The sequence below is a fragment of the Puma concolor genome, chromosome A1 (genome assembly GCF_028749965.1).
Source record: "Puma concolor isolate L17-30 chromosome A1, mPumCon1.1.hap2, whole genome shotgun sequence".
Classification (NCBI taxonomy): Eukaryota; Metazoa; Chordata; class Mammalia; order Carnivora; family Felidae; genus Puma; species Puma concolor.
The window spans coordinates 220,776,017-220,797,998 of record NC_141667.1 but is presented as its reverse complement, the minus strand read 5'-3'; the positions used below and the strand labels follow the sequence as shown (position 1 = coordinate 220,797,998).

General features: G+C 36.6%; 2 protein-coding genes across 2 annotated transcripts; both read right to left on the bottom strand.

The window, feature by feature from the left end:
- Positions 1-1,000: 1,000 nt before the first annotated feature.
- On the bottom strand, positions 1,001-8,115 carry KCNRG (potassium channel regulator). The gene is made up of 2 exons (XM_025924925.2): positions 6,871-8,115; positions 1,001-2,663 (listed from the first exon to the last, which is right to left on the bottom strand). Exons 1-2 carry the CDS (start codon positions 7,449-7,451, stop codon positions 2,423-2,425), a joined length of 822 nt encoding a protein of 273 aa, XP_025780710.1. The 5' UTR covers positions 7,452-8,115; the 3' UTR covers positions 1,001-2,422.
- Positions 8,116-9,501: 1,386 nt separating this feature from the next.
- Positions 9,502-21,921, bottom strand: TRIM13 (tripartite motif containing 13). Its single transcript, XM_086712514.1, has 2 exons — positions 21,736-21,921; positions 9,502-11,104 (listed from the first exon to the last, which is right to left on the bottom strand). Exon 2 carries the CDS (start codon positions 11,096-11,098, stop codon positions 9,875-9,877), a length of 1,224 nt encoding a protein of 407 aa, XP_086568640.1. The 5' UTR covers positions 11,099-11,104; positions 21,736-21,921; the 3' UTR covers positions 9,502-9,874.
- Between the last annotated feature and the right edge of the window lie 61 nt (positions 21,922-21,982).

Sequence of the window (21,982 nt, the reverse complement as noted above, 5' to 3'; positions counted from 1 at the left end):
AGTTTTAACATTTCCTGTCTTACTATTTGCCAACCTGTTAGAATATTTTTTGTTTTAATGTTTTTAACCAGTATCAGTTTTTAATAATCTTATCAGTAAAGCAGTGTTGAACAGTGTTGCATATATAACCATGTCAACTATAGCCAACAAGTTAAATCACATAAATGTCAAAAACTTAGTGTGTCCTAGAATATGATACTAGCAAGGGAAGCAAACACATCATCCCGAAAATTAACTTGACATGCTAAAACAACTAAATTGGCTTTTCTGCAGAAAAGAGGGGATAACTGCCACCAAAAACAAAACACTTATTCATAGGGCTTTTTCTCTTATTTGGGTCATTACTTTCAAATACTAACCTTGACATTACTAATCTTGAAGTATTTTGCACTTCTACATTATACATAACCTTTGAAGTACTGTTAGAAAATTTTAAAAATATGTATTTCTTCCCTACAACCTAGTACACAAATTTGTAATTACTAGAAGTTTCTGGATGCCAACTCTTTACTAAGTGGAGGGCCTTCACAGGAAAGGTGGTAAAGTAACATTTGTATCAGTATAAGATAATAAGCCATACTTTGCCATAATAGTCCCCCTAACACTCATCTAACACCCATATCTCTGTTGAAAATTCCATGCATGGGGGCACCTGGGTGGCTCGGTCGGTTAAGCGTCTGACTTCGGCTCAGGTCATGATCTCACAGTCCGTGAGTTCGAGCCCCGCATCGGGCTCTGTGCTGACAGCTCAGAGCCTGGAGGCTGTTTCGGATTCTGTGTCTCCCTCTCTCTGACCCTCCCCTGTTCATGCTCTGTCTCTCTCTGTCTCAAAAATAAATAAACGTTAAAAAAAAAAAAATTAAAAAAAAAAAAAGAAAATTCCATGCATGTATAAGAAAATGAGTATGTTTCCACAATTGGATATATATATATATATATATATATATATATATATATATATATATATATATATATATATATAGTGGAAGTATTTTCCCACTTTATATGTTGTTCTACACCTTGCTTTTTTTCCACTTAGAAATATTTGACATTCTTTCCCTAGTTTATAAACTCTTGCCCCATCCTTAAGGACTACATAGTATTTCACTGTATGAACCATAATTTACCCATCCCCTGTTGATCAGCTTTGAGTTTATTTCTCATCTTTTGCTGTTACAATGATGTCCTTTCTCCCTTGAATGTGAGCTGAGAATAAGGATTTTTGTCTTACTCATTTTTTAATCTTAATAACTTAGTATGGTGTCTAACAAATGTTTAATATATGTTTTTGAATGAATTAATTTTACTTTTTAAAATGATACTTAACTGCTTCCAGGCAGGTTTTAACCCTACTGTGTGCTTGATACTCTTTGATTTAACGTTTCCTCTTCTAGATGTTTATCCTAGTGTGCAAAATGACACATATAAATGAGGAATTCCTACAAAAGGAATCACCAAACCAAAGTATATGTGTATTTTAAATGTTAGTAGAGGTTTTCAGAAGCTTTTCACCAAATGTAGGTGTTAATTAATAACAAAGTTATTATTCCTCTCACCATATGTTTGTCAGTGCTTTACACATAGTAGTGTTAAAATTGTTGAGTGATTGAGCTCACATTCAAGTGGAAAAAAAATTGGTTTTTATGATGGCCTATAAGTCTATACAGAGGAAAAGACTGATTAATATGCCTGGGAAAGGAGGGAAACAAGGCCACAGAGAAGAGGTACAATTGAAAGTGGGCCACCAATCATCTTCTCCTGCCTCCTCCCTCCCTTCTTCCTCCTCCTCTTCCTCTTCCTCCTCCTTCTCCTTCTCCTTTTTCTTCTTCTTCTTCTTCTTCTTCTTCTTTTTTCTTCTTCTTCTTCTTCTTCTTCTTCTTCTTCTTCTTCTTCTTCTTCTTCTTCTTCATCATCATCACCATCACCATCACCATCACCAACAGTGACTTGGTGCCTACCAGGTACCAGATGTGTTCAATACGTTATTTCCTTTTATTTTCACATATCCTACAAGGGAGATATATTATCCCCATGTGATAAAGAAGTTGAGGCACAGACAACTTAAATAACTTGCCCAAGTTGTATAGCTAGTAATTGATTGAGTTGGGATTAGAAATCAAGCATTCTGATTCCAGAACACACTCTTGAAAGCTGTGTAAGTGTTCATGAAGAAAAGAAAGGGAAAGACACATTGAAGGTAGAAGAAACATGTGCCAAAGGACCAAGTGCATGTTGTTACTTAGAGAACAAGCAGTTAGTATGGCCTAAACACGATTGATGTATGGTTGCCAGAGGAGGCATGCTAGGAGACAAGGCCACAAGTTAAGCTGAGTACATATTTGACTAACATATATGCCATAAATACAGAATTTCCAAACAAGAAAATGACAATTCTCTTCACTCTAAAAGAGAATAGAGAATCTCACTTTTTTTTCTGAGATTGCTCTGATATGATGGTAGTCTCTGGTTTCAGTGTTTTGTTCATGGTGAAAGCTTCAGGCCTTTTTATCCTTTCAAAGCTATAGCATTCAGTTTTGTCTTCAGAAGATAATGTTCTAGCACTGACTAGATGGAAGCCTTCCATTAATAAAGTGTCGATTAGTAAGCCGAGGACGTTAGTTCCATTGGCCAATTTTCGATTATCAGGTTTTATAGAAACATACCTAGGACACACAACAAATATTTGGTTATAAAGGATCCTTTTAATAACTAGCAAAACTAAACACATAAATTTGGCTTATAATCTCAGACAAAGGCATCATACCATTTTTATCAGAATTTTTTTTGCGATTTCATTTATAAATCCAAATCAATAGCTTTTTGTCAGGGTACTGAAAATAGAGACTTTCCTGTGATCCCCACAGTCATTTTAATTCTACATTTAGGAATATAACCAACATTGATGAATTTTCATTGAGAAATTATTTTCTGGAGCAAGCAATTTGATCAAAAAAATTAGCTTAATTTTTTATATATGTAATTTATTTCCAATTTTTTTCAAATTACTAAATATTGTTTTAATCGGCTTAACTAAATTAATTGATTCAATCATTAAAAAAAATTTTTTTTAGAGGAGCCCGGGTGACTCAGTTGGTTAAGTGTCTGTGACTTCAGCTCTGGTCATGATCTCAGTTGTGAGTTTGGGCCCCGCGTCGGGCTTTGTGCTGACAGCTCAGATCCTGAAACCTGCTTCAGATTCTGTGTCTCTTCTCTTTCTCTCTACATCTTCCCCGCTCACATTCTGTCTCTCTCAAACATTAAAAAAAATTTTTTTTAATTTTTTTTATTTTAGAGATTGAGGGGGCAGTGAGAGAGGGAGAGAGAGAGTCTTAAGCAGTCTCCATGTTCAGCACGGAGGCCGCCATGAGGCTTGATCCCACAATCCTGGGATCATGACCCTAGCCAAAAACAAAAGTCAGATGCTCAAGTGACTAAGCCACCCAGGTGCCCCTAATTCAATCATTTTAATGAACATTTTATGCATTTACAGCTTTCCTCCTAAATCTAATTCTACCCATTATTAGCACTGATATTACAAATGTTTTCTTTTGTGACTTATTTCTGTCAAAAGTATTTTCTGAGGTACAATTTTGCATATAAAAAATGTCAATATTTAATCATCAATTTTTACTCAATAACTATCCATTATTAAAGAGCAAAGCACAGGATCAAAAGGCTATATACAATCTGGAATCAAAATGACAAAACTCTATTTCCTGGGATACTTGATAGAACCAATACACATAGTTCAAGAAAAATATACCTGAATTTTTCAGACTTGCTATAAATTGGCTTTAATAATGTCAACATAACATGCCCACATAGATACAGCTATATTACTCCTTTATCTACTATCAAGGATATTTTTATGTCTTTGAGTCCTCTCACCATTTGTTTATGAGATGTGAAGAAAAGCCTAACTTAAATTACTTCCACACATTAGTGGAAGTTTCTCTGTCATTTTATAGCATAAAAAGAGCCTTTAGGACATCCTTAGCCTCCTTTAATTATGATTAAAATTGAGTGGTTACTGTAGCTCACATTTAGAAATCAATTCTAGGCAAAGAAAATAATAAAACGTAAGATTTATAAAAGCACAAAATACAGATCAGAAAATGTTTATTACGTTTGATACACCAGATTTTTAACATTGGGAAATCATTCCATCTACTCCAAAGACCCAGGTTTTCATTATGTAGCCTAGAAACATTTGTCAAAGAGAAGAAAAGTTACAGCACATCTCAAAAAATTAAGACACAAATAGTATATAGTAAGTGATAACAAACACTTGGAAGAAATCACTGAGCCACAGTACTTGATTCCCTACGAGGTCAAATTAAGAAATGAAAGATTATAAAGCGGAAGAAAAGGATAGAAGAACCCACTGAGAAATAGAAAATCAAAACTTATTTTAAAAACTTAAAAGGCAGCTATATTTTCCCATTTGATCCAGTTTAAAAAGGAAAGGTCAGATAGAATAAAGGCTACCAAAGAGACTTTAGAATCCTGTGACCATAACTTGAGCTTAATAATGTGGTATCATATGAATGGCCTTCTGCAAGATGCAAGCCAAGTATTTCTCATACTATGAACTTGAGAGATAATAACTGAACAATCTGCTAGGTTAATAAGATCGCAGAGTAGTAAATCATAGTAGTGGGACATCCTAAACAGCCCCATGGTACAGCAGACTCTTAGGAGCCGTCCAGGCTTAGTCCTCCACTTTCCACCTTCAAAAAACATCTGAATGAACAGCTCAGAACAGGAAGTGAACAAGAAATAAAAATGATTGCTAGCCAGGCAGTTGTATACCTAAGGTGGGCCTTTCAGGGCCAGAGTTTTCATCCAATCCCCTGAAATCCCAATAATGCCCCCTTACTAGGTTACCCATCCCTACTTTGAAACTGGCATGACAGAAAAAAAATCACAAACACTTACTGGGTGGAAAAAAATTCTGAACTTCAGGCAACTGAACAAAAATACTGTTTGGTGATGAAAATTTTAATTATTAAAATAGCTTCTGGTTTTGGAATTCTCTATTTGGGAAGTTTAAACATAATGCCATTCTTATATTAAGATGAAAAATTTTTGTACCGTTTCTGAACACAAACAACAAAGGTAAAGTCACTTGGCACTGTACATACAAGAATATTCCAACTTTAGTTTTTAGTCTTGTTTTAATTTTAAAATGCATAGGTTTTAAAGTGTTCAGTTTACTTTGCATATTTCTTCTTAAAATTACACCAATTTACCTTAGGCTTCTAACATTTTTTTAATTTATTTTTTTATTTTTAAAAAAAATTTTTTAAGGTTTATTTATTCTTGAGAGAGAGACAGAGTGCAAGCAGGGGAGAGGCAGAGAGAGAAGGAGACACAGAATCCCGAGAAGGCTCCAGGCACCAAGCTGTCAGCACAGAGCCGGATGTAGGGCTTGAACTCACAAACCGTGAGGTCATGACTTGAGCCGAAGTCAGACGCTCAACCAGCTGAGCCACCCAGGCGCCCCTGTTTTTTTTAAAAAAGGATCCTCAAAGATCTTAATCATTGGGGTGCCTGGGTGGCTCGGTTGAGCGTCCGACTTTGGCTCAAGTCATGATCTCACAATTCGTGAGTTCGAAACAAATAAAACAAATAAACATTAAACAAATAAACATTAAAAAAGATTTTTTTTAAGTTGTTAATTATTAGATCAAATTTAGAAAACAAAAAGCTGGTAGTTTTCCCTTCTATCCATGTTGGTGCTCCACCAGCGAAAAGAGAGTTGGACACAGAGACACCTTAAAATGCTTCGAGCTAAAGATAGGGTCTTATGTTCTCCTCATAATCAGCCCATTAATCTAATTGGCCCTCTTTTCCCAAAATGACATTTCAGTCTTTCTAGGAGGGCAGGAAATTATTAAGTGTAAAAAGTTAAGAGTTGTATTGCCCAGTGTTCTCCAGTTAGTAAGTAGGACCACGGGGTGTACTGTGGGAGAGGCAAACATTGATAGTTCCCAATGGCTACTGCTGAAGAAAATATCCCAAATTATGTCTACCTTTTCTCCCCACAAAAAAAAAAAAAAAAAAAAAAAGCTTAAATAGTTATCAGTAAAGAACATATACAGACTACTTTTTTTCCTCCTGAAAATTAAAGCCAGCTTTCACAGTTAGTAAAATAATGGTGGGACAGCATTAAGACATTTTTAAGGAGAAAAAAAATGTGTCCCTGACAGCAGAGTGGAAATCAGCCTTAGTGCCCAGCCAAGAACAACAAGGAGAGAAAGTGAATAATTGACTCAGAAGCAACTATCCTTAACATACTGACAGCCTATCCCAATATTTTGAGTTGCCTAAGAGTGCCAAAGATGTAATAGGATACCAAATTTGCTCTGGGATATATCTGCCTTAATGGTGTTTAAAAATAAAGTGGGGTGGAGGAAAATCAGTAGTCAGATCATAAGGACTGAAAGAACAAATATACATAGACTGTAAGGAAGTCAGGAGAAACTGAAACTTTACCATATACCAGCCACTAAAAGAATCTCTTGGGGGGAAAAAAGGCCTTCTCGGTCCTAAGCCAAATTAATGATCATTAGCAATGGAACATAATGTATAAAATTATTTCCTCTTAGAACTTAAATGACCATAGTCCCAGTTTTCCCTGGACAGTCTTGGTTTATTCCTTTTGTCCCACATTGTAACAATGCCTCCTTTCACTCTGAAAAGTAGCCCGGTTTGGACAATTATCTGATCACTCTACCCAACTCTACCAGTTACCCCAAAACATTTGAGTAATCATTTTTTCTAAGAAAAGTTTCAGGCGTGAGAAACTTTCAGTTTGAGGGGGAAAGGAACTAGTATAGAAGAGAGATGCTTCAAAATACAAAATACCTGACTCCAGTTTGGTTATCAGTAGTGCTCTCAGAGCCACACTGGAAAATCAGGTCGTGGTAAGAAGGTCTTTGTGGAGGCAGTGGAAGTAAAGTCATCTGAGGAGGGAAAGAGTTACTACTCCAGGTCATTGCTGAAGGTTGCTCTATAAACACTGTAATCCTCCCAGTTAGCATCTCAATTGTTTTGCTGCAAGAGCCAAATACCCTGAAAAAAGCTTGAGTGTTTCGGCTTAGGAAATGCACCTCCAAAAAAGCAGGTCTTGGCTGTAGCAAGTGTTCTTGGTTTAAGAGATCAATCAGAGGATCCAGTTCATAGAAAAGAGCCTCTCTCTGAAGCCTATGATAGTCTGAAAAGTCAGTGGGTAATAAAAGCTGGTGAGTTCTCAAAAAATCTAAGATGAAACTAAATAAAACACCATCTCTGTCCACAAAAATCTGGCCACCAACCATCTTGAATTCTTGGTCTCTGCCATCTATCATTCTTGTCAACCGAGAGGCAGGAAACTGCTTTATGGTAGAAAATCTTGTTGTGAATATCTTCCCTCCCACATTCAAAGTGACTAGTTCCTGACTACTCATTCTTTTCTTGCTTCAAACTAGAGGCTACAAACCATCAGCCACAGACTTAGAAACTTGTAAATCAACTTCTAACCATAAGTGTTGCTAGTTATATATGATCAAGAAATGGAGGGGAGGGGAAAATAACAAAAAAACAGAGACCTAGATTCCCAGGTAACTACTGTAAAGCAAATATTGTATCCATAGCTGTGTTTGCAAATTTGAGTTGCTTGGGAACTTGCAGTATACAAAATGAAAAAGCAGCAGTTGAGGTACTGAATTGTTTAAGAAAAACTGCCTTGGGGAGCGTGGTTGGCTCAGTTAAGCGTCCAACTTTAGCTCAGGTCACAATCTCACAGTTCATGAGTTCAAACCCCACATCGGGCTCTGTGCTGACAGCTTGGAGCCTGGAGCCTGCTTCAGATTCTGTGTCTCCTTCTCTCTCTGCCCCTCCCCCCACTTGCACTCTGTCTCTGTCTCTCAAAAATAAACATTAAGGGGCGCCTGGGTGGCGCAGTCGGTTAAGCGTCCGACTTCAGCCAGGTCACGATCTCGCGGTCCGAGAGTTCGAGCCCCGCGTCGGGCTCTGGGCTGATGGCTCAGAGCCTGGAGCCTGTTTCCGATTCTGTGTCTCCCTCTCTCTCTGCCCCTCCCCCGTTCATGCTCTGTCTCTCTCTGTCCCAAAAATAAATAAACGTTTGGAAAAAAAAAAAAAAATTAAAAAAAAAATAAATAAACATTAAAAAAATTTTTTTTAAACTGCCAATATTTCCAAGGTTAGATGTTAAATGGATCCTGTTCCTGTATTGCATAAAAAATTCTCCATGAAAACCTGTTGTAAATCTCTATTTAAACACACACACACACACGTATACACATACATACATACACACATATATACACTGGGAGCAGAAAAGCAACCCCTGCCGGGTTCCCCGGACCACTTATCTATGATGAGTCCTCATAGCAGAGGTAAGATTTACAGTGAAACATTTTTATAATTTATGAACCCTTTAGCAATTTTGGCTAAATCATGCATTGTCAGTTATGGTTGAGGCAGCCATTACCTCAACCAGCAGCTTAATTTGACTCTTTTCCTCATAGCTGGATTCTTCTGTACTTTCAAGTTAGTTGGCCCTTTTTTTTTTTCTTGTCCCCACTTGTGTTACCTTCTCTCAACCAAATTAAAAGACAGGGTAGGGGTGCCTCGGTGGCTCAGTCAGTTAAGCATCCAACTCTTTATTTCGGTTCAGATCATGATCTCATGGTTCATAGGATGGAACCTCATGTTGGGCTGACAACACAGAGCCTGCTTGGGATTCCCTCTCCCCCTCTCTCTTTACCCCTCCCCTGCATGCACACTCTTTCTCTCTCAAAATAAATAAACTTAAAAAAATAAAAGGGTAAAGACACTCTGCTTTCCAAAGAATGTTGTTTCATGACAGAAATAAGGTAGACTCGAGAGCAGTTCTAAGATGAGTTCTAAGATGAGCAGTTCTTGTCTTCATCTGAATTGTAAGCAAGAGGAGAAAATTAAGTATTTTTATTCTGTGGGAGATGATAGGGCATCTTTATCTCATGTAAGCAGATAGGGCAAAATTAGTGTTTAGCTGATTACTTTGCACTTTATAATAACTGACAGACTCCTCCATCTATTGGCAAATTAATCTTACTACTCTTCAAAAAGATACTAAGCAAGTGGATTGGTTTAGTTGTCCTGTTGCCATGATACTTGGGAACAACAACACAACACTTGGCTGCCAGTAAAAAGGCTTTCCCATTTCCTGTTCTTGCCATGTGTTAGACTTTTTTTTGTACCTACCACAGCCACCTAACACTTCTGTAGTTTATCACCAAAGGAATTTACAAAACCTAAGGAGAACAAGGCAAGCTGAAATCATCACCCTCCTAAAAACGTAAACTGATCCCAAGAAAATGCCACCTTTTGTTTACCTGAGATTTACATTTTAGCAAAAAACTAAAATTTAGAAATCCAAATCTAGAAAAATTTGGAAATCCATTCCACTCATATCTTTTCCTTTTTTAAAAGAATGTTCAGTCTCAAAAAGAGTTGCTTTACACGAGTAGTCTTTATTACATGCTTAAATGAACAATCACTGTTTATACTACCTCATTAATACAACATTAGATCATGCACTTTCACCTCCCCTTTTTCCACAGCATCAACACAACTGATATTGGAGGTAGGAGGTGTATTTCAAAAGCACTCTTTAAAAAGGAAGGAGGGTTCAGGACTGTACTATTAAATTTCACATTTACCTTTATGCTAACTCATTTGAACAACATATATGGGACATTATTTTTGAAAGGAATACTTTGGGCAGGGAAATACTTCATTGAAATCTTGACCAAATCTGAACTACCACTCAGCTCTTTAACAAATTTCTAACAAAAGACAGAGAACTAAATAGTTGCAACAGATTTTATAATAGTTTATATTTGCACACAAATTCTGCTACATTGTTCAGCACCACCAAAGTAAAATTCTTAAATCTTTCACTGAAAATGAAAAATCCATCTGTCACCTGTTCCCAATAAAACACTGATTGTTCTACAAAATCAGCTGATTTAGCCAGATAGGAATTGAAGTTGGAGAGGCAGTCTTTCCAAGTTGTGAATTCATCAAATAAAGACCCTTCTAGGAATATGGTGGGACCAAAGAAAATGAGAAGGCTGAGCAGAATGACTACCACAAATAACTGAGAAAAGCTCCAGGGAATCTTACTAACGAACGTGCCAGCATCTTGAGGCAAAGAAAGTTTATCCACATCTACTAGTTTTATGTCTTCCCACTGACTGGTATCAAAGTTCTTCATTAAAGGGCTTGTGGGCAAATTCGAGGGAGGTAAAGGAGTTTCCTTGATTACTTTTATTTTCTCCCTGAACTCCTGCATCTGTTGCAGAAATATGATGGGTTCTGACACGTCTTTGAAAGCCTCAGCAATGTTAAAGGCCATTCGTTGTTCCTGCAAGATGGTGTTGAGTTTGTTGATCTCTGGGTCATAGGCTTGCATAACTGCCAGTTTCATGGTCTCAAAGTCAGACAGGATTTCATTCTTCTTTTGATCTAATGTATGTTGTAACTTCTCAAAAAACTCCTTCACTTTATCTGAATCTTTAGTCAGTAACTGTAGAGATTTCCTTTTGCTAGTTTCCAAGGTATCCAAGCGAGAAAGAGCATCTCCCCGACGCCAGGTCTCAAAGCTCTGGAAGAGGGACTCAAAGGCATCTCTTTCCTGAGCATAGGCATCTTCAATAGAACAGAAGACATGCTTGGTGTGGTCACCACGAGTAGCACAGATCCCGCAAATCAGTTGCATATCAGTCAGGCAGAAAATGTTGAGGGGTTGCCCCAAGTGTCCTTTGCACACAGGCATTTTGGGAGAGATCTTGATCTTGTTATACTTTTCCACAATACCCTTCAGGGAGTAATTGACCTGCAGGCTATTGACTCCAGTAGCTGAAGTTTCCTTACGGCATGTAGGGCACTTGAATGGAGATGATCTCCACAACGAATTCCGCACGGTCCCCTCTAAGATCCCTTCTAAGCATTTTTTGCAAAAGTTATGCGAGCAAGGCAAAACTCGAGGATCATCAAACAGACTGCAACAAATTGGGCACGTGAGATCTTCTTCAAGCAGCTCCATCACATCCTACCATAAAGAAAGAAACATTTTACTCCAGTAATCCCCTCCATTCAGACTATCTACTAATCAGAAATTATCTTTACAGGCATTAAAAATGATCTCTCACTGAAATAACCAGGCAAACAAAGGAAATAAGTGAGAAATTTGGGAAGGGAATGCACACCAAAGCAGATTTAATCTGCTGGGACTAGAACACACTCCTTATTAGCAGGGCTCCCTGTACACAAGGTCTTTGTGTGGGCTTTCCAACAACAGTCTTTGGCTGAGATAGGGTTAGGTCTAGGACAACTGCAAGTTGAGCCAGCAGGACCCAACTGATTGTTTTAAAACAGAGAGCTGACTACTAGCTGTCAGAAACAAAGCTACTCAGTGTCTGAATAGAATGAGCTCTTTAGTCTGGGCCCACAATTATAAAATGGTATGCTATTCAAAAGAAAGAAGCACAGAAATACAAATTCAAGCATGCACTCTCGTGCAGGCTTTTATTAAAAACTAGCATATTTTTCTATTTCAAATGCAAGATTACAATTATTAAAATCCTAAGTAAAAGCATAAGGCAAGAGTTGCAATTAATTCTTCAGAAAATTAAATGAGTTTTTTTTTAAACCACCAGAACCTTCTAGAGCATCAATTCTCAAAATGTAGACAGAAATCTGATGTCCCTAAGACTCCTTCAAGTCATTCATGAAGGTCAATACTTTATTCACAATAATATTGAGAACATATTTGCTTTGGGCACCATGTTGACAAATGCACCGTAAAAGCAATGGTGAGGAGACACTGCTAAAGCCTCAGCAGGAATCAAACAAGGCAAAAGGTACAAGTTACTGAATCCTTCATTACCACACACCCACAGTCTAAGTGGGGGTAGCCAATTTCATTTAAGAATGTTCTTTATGAAGCAGCAACAATTATTCATTTTATTAAATCTTGATCCTTGTGTATGTGCTTGTTTAATATTTTGGGTGACAAAATAGGAAGTAAAGAATTTCTGCTGCATCCAACAGATACTGTCTGGAGAAAAAGCAGTTAGTTACATGATTGAGTCACAATCTGAACCAGCTGCTTTTTTTGTGGAACACCATTTTTACTTGAAAGAATGAATGGCAAACTGGCTATTTAGACTTAGGTAAAAGCAGACATTTTCTTGAAAATGAACAAAATAAGCCCTTCAAGAAAAATAAATGATAGTATTTCTTGCCAATGATAAAAATTAAGTTTTTGAGTGAACATTTTCATTATTGTATAATGAAATATGTTATTTGGAGATCTGCATAATACAATAAACTAATTTGTTCAAATGATTAACGCATGTTATAAATCGTGCTTGGATAAAAGATCAAAAGACCAATACGTTGAAAAATATGATTTCAGATTCCATATTGCAACATTTAAGAAACTACCAGTTGTTGAGCTTTAGCAAAGTATCAAAGAAGATCCGTAATTATCAGAAAAGGCTATTAAAATATTCTTCCCTTCACCAACTACGTATCTGTGCAAGGTCAGATTATGATCTTTGTATATTTCAAAAAAAAAAAGAAAAAACCCATAACTTATTCTAACAGGTGTAATGAAGGGACAGATAAAAGACTTTATTTGTAATCTATTAAACAGCAATTCATTCAAGGGATCTATAAATATGTAGGGGCGCCCGGGTGGCTCAGTCGGTTGAGCATCCGACTTCAGCTCAGGTCATGATCTCACGGTTCCTGGGTTCGAGCCCCGCCTCGGGCTCTGTGCTGACAGCTCAGAGCCCGGAGCCTGTTTCAGATTCTGCGTCTCCCTCTCTCTCTGCCCCTCCCCAGCTCATGTTCTCTCTCTTTCAAAAATAAACACTAAAAACAATTTTTTTAATTAAAAAAAGATCTATAAATATGTAAAGCAATGCCAATTTTCTCACAACTTATTTAGAAAATGTTATTTTTCACAAATTATGTTAACATATAACAGGTTTATGATTGTTATTTTAAATGAGTATCTTAAAATTTTTGTTTTAATTTCCAATACAATAAATGGCTATATAAAGTACATATGTAAACAAAAGCTCCTGGGATCCTCAGTTTTTAAGACTGTAAAGTGGGGTCCTGAAAATAAAAAATTTCGAGATCCCTGGTCTAGAGAATACCATTTCTCAGTTCAAGTTTTATTATTTTAAAATGGACATCTTAAAACTTCTATCCCTAAAGTTTTAAAACCAAATACAGTGCTAAATATGTCCTCGTTCAGCTTACTGAGGAACACATATATATGTCACATTACCACCAAACTAATAAACAGAATAGGGCCTAATAATAATCCTTATAATAAATAATTAAATAATTTTTAACAGTAATTTTAAGAGTCACAATCAGAGGGACGCCTGGGTGATTCAGTCGGTTAAGCATCTGACTCATGGTTTTGGTGTGGTTCTGTAGTTCAAGCCCCGCATCAGGCTCCATGCTGACCATGAAGAGCCTACTTGGGATTCTCTCTCTCTGTCTCTCTCTCTCTGCCCCTCTCGTGAGCTCTCACACTCTCTCTCAAAACAAATAAACTTAAATAAAAGGGGGGGGGGGCGGGGAGCCTTGGTGGCTCAGGAGGTTGAGCATCAGACTTCACCTCAGGTCATGATCTCACAGCTTGTGGGTTCGAGCCCTGTGTTGGGCTCTGTGCTGACAGCTCGGGGCCTGGAGCCTGCTTGGGATTCTGTGTCTCCCTATGTCTCTGCCCCTCCCCCACTTGTTCTCTCCCTCTCTCTCTCTCTCTCTCTCTCTCTCTCTCTCTCTCAAAAGTAAATAAACATTAAAAAAAGTTTAATATAAAAAAAGTCACAATTGGTGCTATAATACAGAAGATAAATAATATTTTTTTAATATCTGGGGAGCAAGGAGAGCACAGATAGAGGGAGCCAGAGGATCTGAAGCAGGCTCTGCATTGACAGGCTGACAGCAGTGAGCCAGGTATGGGGCTTGAACTCATGAACCGTGAGATCAAGACCTGAGCTGAAGTTGGGACCCTCAACCAACTGAGCCACCCAGGTGCCCTGAAGATAAAGAGTATTTAAAAGATAAGCTGAGTTTGCAAGTCTAATAATTTATAGTTTTATATTCAGTTGTGAGAGATATATGTATTATAGATTATAATACAATTTTATGTGGAATTAAAGCAAAGGTTATTTCTGTCAAATTTAATGTCATATGGCAAAAATATGTGATGAGCTGATTTTTCTGAACAATCTTTTGTGACATGAGAAGTCATAAAACCTTTGAAAAGTATGGGGAAGAGAACAGGCTACAGAGACTGGGGTTGGTGTGAAGTAACTAAAAATTCTGACTCTAGAACAGAGAAGGAAAACTTTTGATGGTCCTCCTACCTTAGTCCTGCTATTTTATCATCTGCACTGCTCTTTGTCATATTTCAGCTAAAAATTCTATGCTAAAACTAGATTTTGGAGAAGGCAGTAGAAACAGGAAAGCGGGGGGGGGGGGGGGCAGCATTCAATAAAGTAAACCTAATTTACTCATTCTTGAAGGTTAATATTTCCAGAGAATCCTATCCAAGTATATTAAATAAATAAGAAGAAAAACAATATCAACTATTTGGGATGCAGAGGAAAAAGGGCACCCAAAGCAAAGAGAAACTTTGAGGAAAATGGAGAAAGGCAATCCAGTGTCATCAAAAATAAACAGGAAAATGTCACACGCAGGAAAATTTAGTAATAAACAGTCGTCCCAAAGTCATAATCACATTATAGCTCTGAAAACGAACCAGGGGAAAAAACTATTTGAGAAGTTTCTTTTTAAAAATATGCATCAAAATTATGGTGAATCCTGTTGTTCCATTTTTAGTGATGCAGCTTATAAATTTTGGTTTATGATTTAATGATTCTTATTTCTGTTCATAAAAGCTCAACATTTTCATTTCTTTTAACTTTATACTCAGAACTTCCCCTACTACCAAATTAATGGAACCACTTCCACAGCTGACTTTTAGGGAAAACTGAGACAGCCTAATCCAAGAAACCATGGCAAGTCTGTTGCCTCAAAACTTTTAAAGGAAGATGAGTAAGGTTTTTAGTTTAAGTGAAGGAACTTCTAGCTCCTTTTCTTAAAGTGTGGCTAACACAGAAAGATCAGAAGAAATCAATAAAACTTACTCCTTTGCAGGAAAATACATATCCCCTCGTTTCTATGGCTAATTTTTTTTACCAATATATAGATGTCAAAAACCTGTATGTGAACAAAATTTTTGCTCTCCAGTCATAAAATTTCAACCTAACCACTGTCAAATTCAGCGTAGAACAGCAAACACATATCCAAGATTCATTTTTGCCTTCAAATGTGTTCTGAATACCAAGAAAGTCTTAAATTTTGAAGCACAAAAATCTTTTTTCCCCAACAATTAAAAATTTCCCAAGTTTTATACCAACAAAGCAAGTAGCCAAATCTGTACCTAGTTGTCTACCACCTCTCATTTTCAACCCCATTTTCCTGCCATATTTGTTTTTGTTTTGTTTTAGGTTTTTTTCCTTTGGAGAGAGAGCACATGCATGCCAGGGAGGGGGGTGGGGGGGGGGAGGGAGAGAGAGAGAGAGAGAGAGAGAGAGAGAGAGAGAGAGAGAGAATCTTAAGCAGGCTCCACACACAGCATGGAGCCTTATATAGGGCTCAATCTCATGGCCCTGAGACCATGACCTAAACCAGTATCAACAGTCAGACACTTAACTAACTTAGCCACTCAGGAGCCTCTGTATTTTTTTAAATACTTTTCATTTATATACAATAAAATTCACTCTTTCTGGTATACAATTCTGAGTTTTGACAGTCATAGTTGTGTACCACCACCACAGATATATTTTTAAGCAAATATTCATGATATCTGCACTCAGTGTAGACTATGAAAACTGCTTTATCCTACCTTGAGTGGATATATAGCAACAAGTCTGTACAAATGAAAACTGAAAAATGACAACCAGAATATTAAAAATGGAAAAGCCAATACTTAAAAGGAAAGTAGTTATAAAACAGAAACAAAACCTAATATGTGTGTATTAGACTTCTCCCTCCTAGAAATACTTTATTTTTAAATGATCAACTCAAAATGAGTAGTGCCTAGGTGGCTCAGTCAGTTAAGCATCCAACTCTTGATTTCGACTCAGGTTATGATTTCACAGTTGGTGAGATCGAGCCCCTCGTCAGGCTCTGAACTGACAGCATGGAGCCTGCTTGGGATTCTCTCTCTCCCTCTCTCTGTGCATCTCCCCACTCATGCTGTCACATTCTCTTGCTTGTTCTCAAAAAAATAACAATAAATGATAACTCAAAATGATAATACAAAAGGTGCTCATTTATTCATTCTTAAACTAGTTAATTTTAATAAACTATTCAAAGAAACTTTCCTATTAAACCTTTTAATCGATAGGAATATAAAGTTGTTCAAGATACTACTCATAATCTCTTTCCAAATCCCATTAGAAAACAAAAAGAAAAATTAATACTTTGTATCTTAGGGTTAAATCAAATTTCCATCCTGTTTTGAGGCATCTTTGAATTCAGGAATTCCAAAGTAAATACCTAATAAGTAACTAAACAGCAAATATTGAAACTCACTTCACAGACAAAGCTAAATTATGCAAACCTCTACTAAACTGAGAGCCATCAATCTTAGCTGGAACAGTGCTTGGAATAAAAGGGATCACCTTTTTTTTTTTAATTACTTCTTCTCAGCATATTAGTTCATCTTATTTTCAAGTAGTATACTATATTCAATGTTAGTATGAGATCTAATAATGCTTTCTTGAAACTTAGGGTCTAGTTACTGAATCTAGTTAGAGGATGGAAGAATATTTATTGTAGTATTTTTTAAATCTTCTGTGTATTTGAAATTTTTCACAATAAAAAGTTAGGGAAAAAACTAAAAAGGGGACCAATTATAAGAAAACCATATTGAACTTAAAAAGCAAAACTTCAGAAGCATTAGCTAAGGTATGATAAGCTTTACAGGAGCTTGATCTGCTTTAGTACTGTTTTATCTTTTATAAAATAAAAAATGTATTATTGAGAATCTCTGTGATCCAGGCCTGTGAGAAGGCTGACGTAAGTCTGGGTCTCAATCTATGGCCTTTGACAAACCACTTACATATATTGCAGTTTCTCTCCTCGCTGTACAACTGTTTTGAAAGGTATCTAATAACATATGAAAATTATTTTCAAAGTATTTACTCTATGTCAATGCCTTATTATATTTTATTCTGGCTTTTAGAGACTGCTCCATAACTTACATGATCAAAACAGTTTAAGAAAAAACAAGATTTCTGATATCTGAAAAAAAGGAATATTAAAAATATGTCACATATGGTGTCTAAAATAGCTTGTCTAATTGTTAGGTGGCTCCAAGTTTCCTATGTCTCCATATAAGACAGTAAGAAACTTACCTTTTCTGCCATTATTCTAGAATTAGTAGTTAAAATTTCCCTCAAGACATTTCTAATAGGATTCCTGATAAGTAGGGCAAAATGAAGCTAGAACAAAAGGTCCATCAGCTTGGAAGAACCACCTACTCAGCAATTTCACAGAGTTTTTGGACTATGGTAACATTCCCAGAAACTTAAAAACCAAATCATTACCCTTACTAGTCCAGACCACTCAGAAAAACTGGGTGTTTTCCTTTCCTTCATTCTCTCCTCCATACCACTGTTTCATCTTGACTCTTTCCTTTGTTTATTCTTTTAACTCATACGCCCCACCTTTCAAGGTGTACACTCTTTTGATTTCCTCCTGTTCTTATCCCCCACCTGCCTCTTCACCTTATTTTTCTTTCCCTTTTATCTTTTCCCTGTGTCACTTGATAATCACCCCAGCCATTATTCCATAATCTTGTAAATCCACAGCATTATATCAATAGGGTTTTAGGATACCAGCTAGATCAAATATCCCTATCCTACTTCTGTATAACTATCCAGAAATCTGTGGGGGTGGGGGGACACCTGGCTGGCTCGGTCAGTATACCATGAGACTCTTGATCTCAGGGTCATGCGTTTGAGCCCCACGCTAGGCATAGAGATTACTTTAAAAAAATTATTTTTAATTTAACAGTAACAACAAAACCCAGAAATCTGTGTGGACTCCGAATGGTATTGAAGCCTAATCTCTCTCACCCAGATGAAATCAATTTGAATGAGTGTATGAATTTGAGGGAAACATACATATAGACTAAATTATTCACCTATTGTGGTACCAACCAAATTCAGATATTTATCTTTACCTGTTAAGAATTCCAATTAAGTTAAGTTGGAACTAATGACTTCCAGAAAGGTTTGATGAACCAGAAATGTCTGGTTTCTTTTCTCCCAAATAAATATAAGTGGGTTTAAATGAAGATGGAAAACTTTTACCCATAAAACAACTTGTCTTCTTTTACAACCATAAATTTGGCAATTGTTATTGGTTGGTATCTATTAATAAATTTCCATCATCTAAATCTGTATTTGAGGTTAATGCCAGCTTCCAGAAAGTAGTGTCAAAGTCTAGCATTCAATAAGTGGCTAGCTGGATTTAGCTAGGTAAGTGAGGTTACTTAGGTCGTATATAATACTGTACCAAGTGAAAACAGGCATTTTGTAAATAACTGATAAGCACTACCTATCAACTAATAACTTATTTGGAAATGTAATTAGTGCCATTGGAAATGTAATTAGTACAAACAAGGTTCCTTTTGCTAGGTGTAGAATTAGGTACACACACATCTTATTCTAAAGTAAACCTGATCTACAGAATATATCAAGTAGAACACTAATTATGCTAAACTTTAAGCAGTTTTTAGTTTGGCTATGTTACAGTATACACTATGTTGGCACTCCTCACTCATATTCAATACCACAAATATGCAGGGGGAAAAAAAGAAAAAAGAAAGAGCTCCTCTGGGAGTTATAATGAGGAGCCAGGCTGTTGCCAAGTACGATATACTTGTGGCACTTATGCCACAGGAAAGACAAAAATTTAAACTATCAGCAAAAATTTTCAATTCAACTTTTCTTTAGTAATACACCTAAATCTATAATACAAATGAATTTTTTTTTTTAAGTTCATGTTACAAGAATTCACTTTATAGAAAGCTTAACTGCAATATAACTATTCTGTATGTCAAAGGATGCCTGTATTTGGTTAACTGTTACGAAAAGGAGACATAGCACCCTAATCTTTTAGTACCATTCTAGTATCCAGAGTTCCAGGCCAAGGTAATGAAGATGGCAGTGTCTTCCATGAATAACAAAAATGAATAATCCAATGTCCTAATGATATTTAAAAAGGTGAAATATAAGCCAAAGTCAATTCTTGCCCTAAATTCAGAAATACAGCATATTTACAAAGATACTGTTACTCTAAAAGGTATGATAAATGCCTTATAAAAAGAACATAGAGGGGCACCTGGTGGTTCAGTCATTTGAGCGTCTGACTCTTGATTTGGGCTCAGGTCATGATCTCACAGTTGATGAGACTGAGCCCTATATTGGGCTCTGCACTGATAGCACACAGCCTGCTTGGGTTCTCTCTCTCCCTCTCTGTCCCTCCCCAGCTCACTCGCTCTCTCAAAATAAATAAGCATTAAAAAAAAAAAAAAAAACATAGAAAGTTGACACCATACTAAAGTTGGAAAGGTTATCCAAGCAGTTAGCTTTTATGTTTTTGTTAATATAAAAGTAATTTGTGGGTATAGAAAATTCAGAAAATACAAGGAAGAAATCATCCATAATTACATTAGCAAGGAATAATCACTTATTATTTTGTTATATTTCTTCCAATCATGTGTGTGTGCGCACATATGTATTTTAACAAAACTGGTAACATCATACAATTTTATATCTACTTTTTTTCACTTTTTTTATCACATGTATTTCCCTTATTTTTATATATTCTTCTAAAATGTTATAGTGCATCTTACAGATATGCTAATACTGGCTATATGTCTTTTTGGTAATAGAGCATTTAAATGAACATCTTGTAGAAGAGTCTTAGTCCACGGTTCTAATTATTTCCTTAGTTCCTATAAGTGTACTGTTAGGTGGGTCAAAGAGTAGAAACACTTTTAAGGACCTTTGAAACACTGACAGGTTTCCCGCTAGAAGGGGTGTACCACTTTATGAACTTTAACCAATGATGTATGAGTGCCCCACTTCTCCATGTGGTCCCTGGCCTTACAAGAGAACTGTACTTTTATAGTTTAGTAAAACAAAAACAAACAAACAAACAAAAAAAAAAAAACCAATAAGGCATACATTTTGATCATACGTACCCAAATTTAAAATATAAAATAATTTAAGGCAGTTAATATTAGTATGCATTTAGGATTACCAGTATGTATAAGGAATATATGGTAATAAAAGTTATGGGGTAGGAATAAAATATAAGTACAAACATCTTAGACATCATCTAGAAAACACCTAACTGTATAATTGAAAAAACTGAGCACCCCCCACCAAAATGGAGCTTCTCAATCATACACAGCAAGCTAGGCACAGGACCCGAATTTCCCAATTCTTAGACTTCAGCTCTATCTAGAAAGTGGGTCAAGAATTCAGTGTTCTCATTCATAAAATGGATTAAGTTTAATCATGGCTCTCTAAATCCCTTCTAAAGTTTTATGATTTTTACACATTAGGCTGTAACAGGCTGTCTGGTAGAGAGAACAGAGCACTGAACCTGTCTCTGGATACCTGGGTTCAAGCAGGAGTGTCTAAGTCATGGTTTTGGAAAGATTAGGTAGTGTGTGCCAGTTTTGTATATTGCTAAACTATATAAATGTAAGGTGGTTTAATTAATCTGTGTACAAATACTGTGAAAAATGTAAATACACATTTAAAGTATTATGTTAAAGTATGAGTATATTAACCAGGAAAGGTCCTGAAAGAGAGCTGGACTCACTTGAACTCTAATTTCATGAAAAGGTAAAGCAAGTATTACACAGGATAGCAGGTATAAAGCACTTTCATGGAAATGGGCATATCTGAACAAAAGCTGTGGTACAAGTAGGACCAGGTAACCAACCAGTCATAAATATACAGAATGAAAAGAACAGCCTAGTGTTATGGAAGGACTTACCAGGGAGATTTAGTATCTCAGCTAGTGTAAAATAGATGGTATTAGTAAGGAAAGGAGAGCCTGAAAAAAATGTATCTTCTCATTGTATAAGGTGGAAGTAAACCAGTTAATCAACAGCTCCAGTTAATCAAGTTCTACCAGAAGGAGTGGCTATGAAAATGAAATTCTGCTTTTAAAATACCTATTGTATAAAAGTCTCTAGAGTCAGAAAACTCAAACATTGTCTGCACAAGCCCTAGCAAAAAGGCATGGGAGAAGGGGCGGGGGGGGGGGGGGGGGGGGGGGAGAGACCATAAAAAAAAAAGATGCTACTAAGACCTCTCTTTTTCCTTTACAATATAACTCTTTAGCTTGTAATACATTTCAAATAATTGTTACATAAACATTTTCCAAATATAGAATCTATTTTTCTGAGTTTTGACAAAATATGAAAACAGAACACTCGTGAGGATGGGAACACATTCTACACATAGTTCAATTTTGCATGGTTCTGGGCCTAAAAAAAAAGAAAGAAAACTGAGTGCTTTGTTTCTTAATGTAGGGAGAAGTATTGTAGTTTACCTCTGTCCCCTGCGAGCGAGCAGGTGCAGGTGTATTCGTCAGGGTTACTATTTTTCAGGACAAAGCTATCAGGGTTCTTTTTCCCCTCACGTTGTGATGGACAATCAAACGAAGCTACTGCAAAGAAAGAACAAAGAGAGTATTATGCATTTATTTGCAGAGGATCCTTAGCCTTGATCCTCAGTGTTTTCATCCCCCCCCCCCCCCCCCCCCCCCCCCCCGCAATTAAGCCTGCGCGCTAGGACCT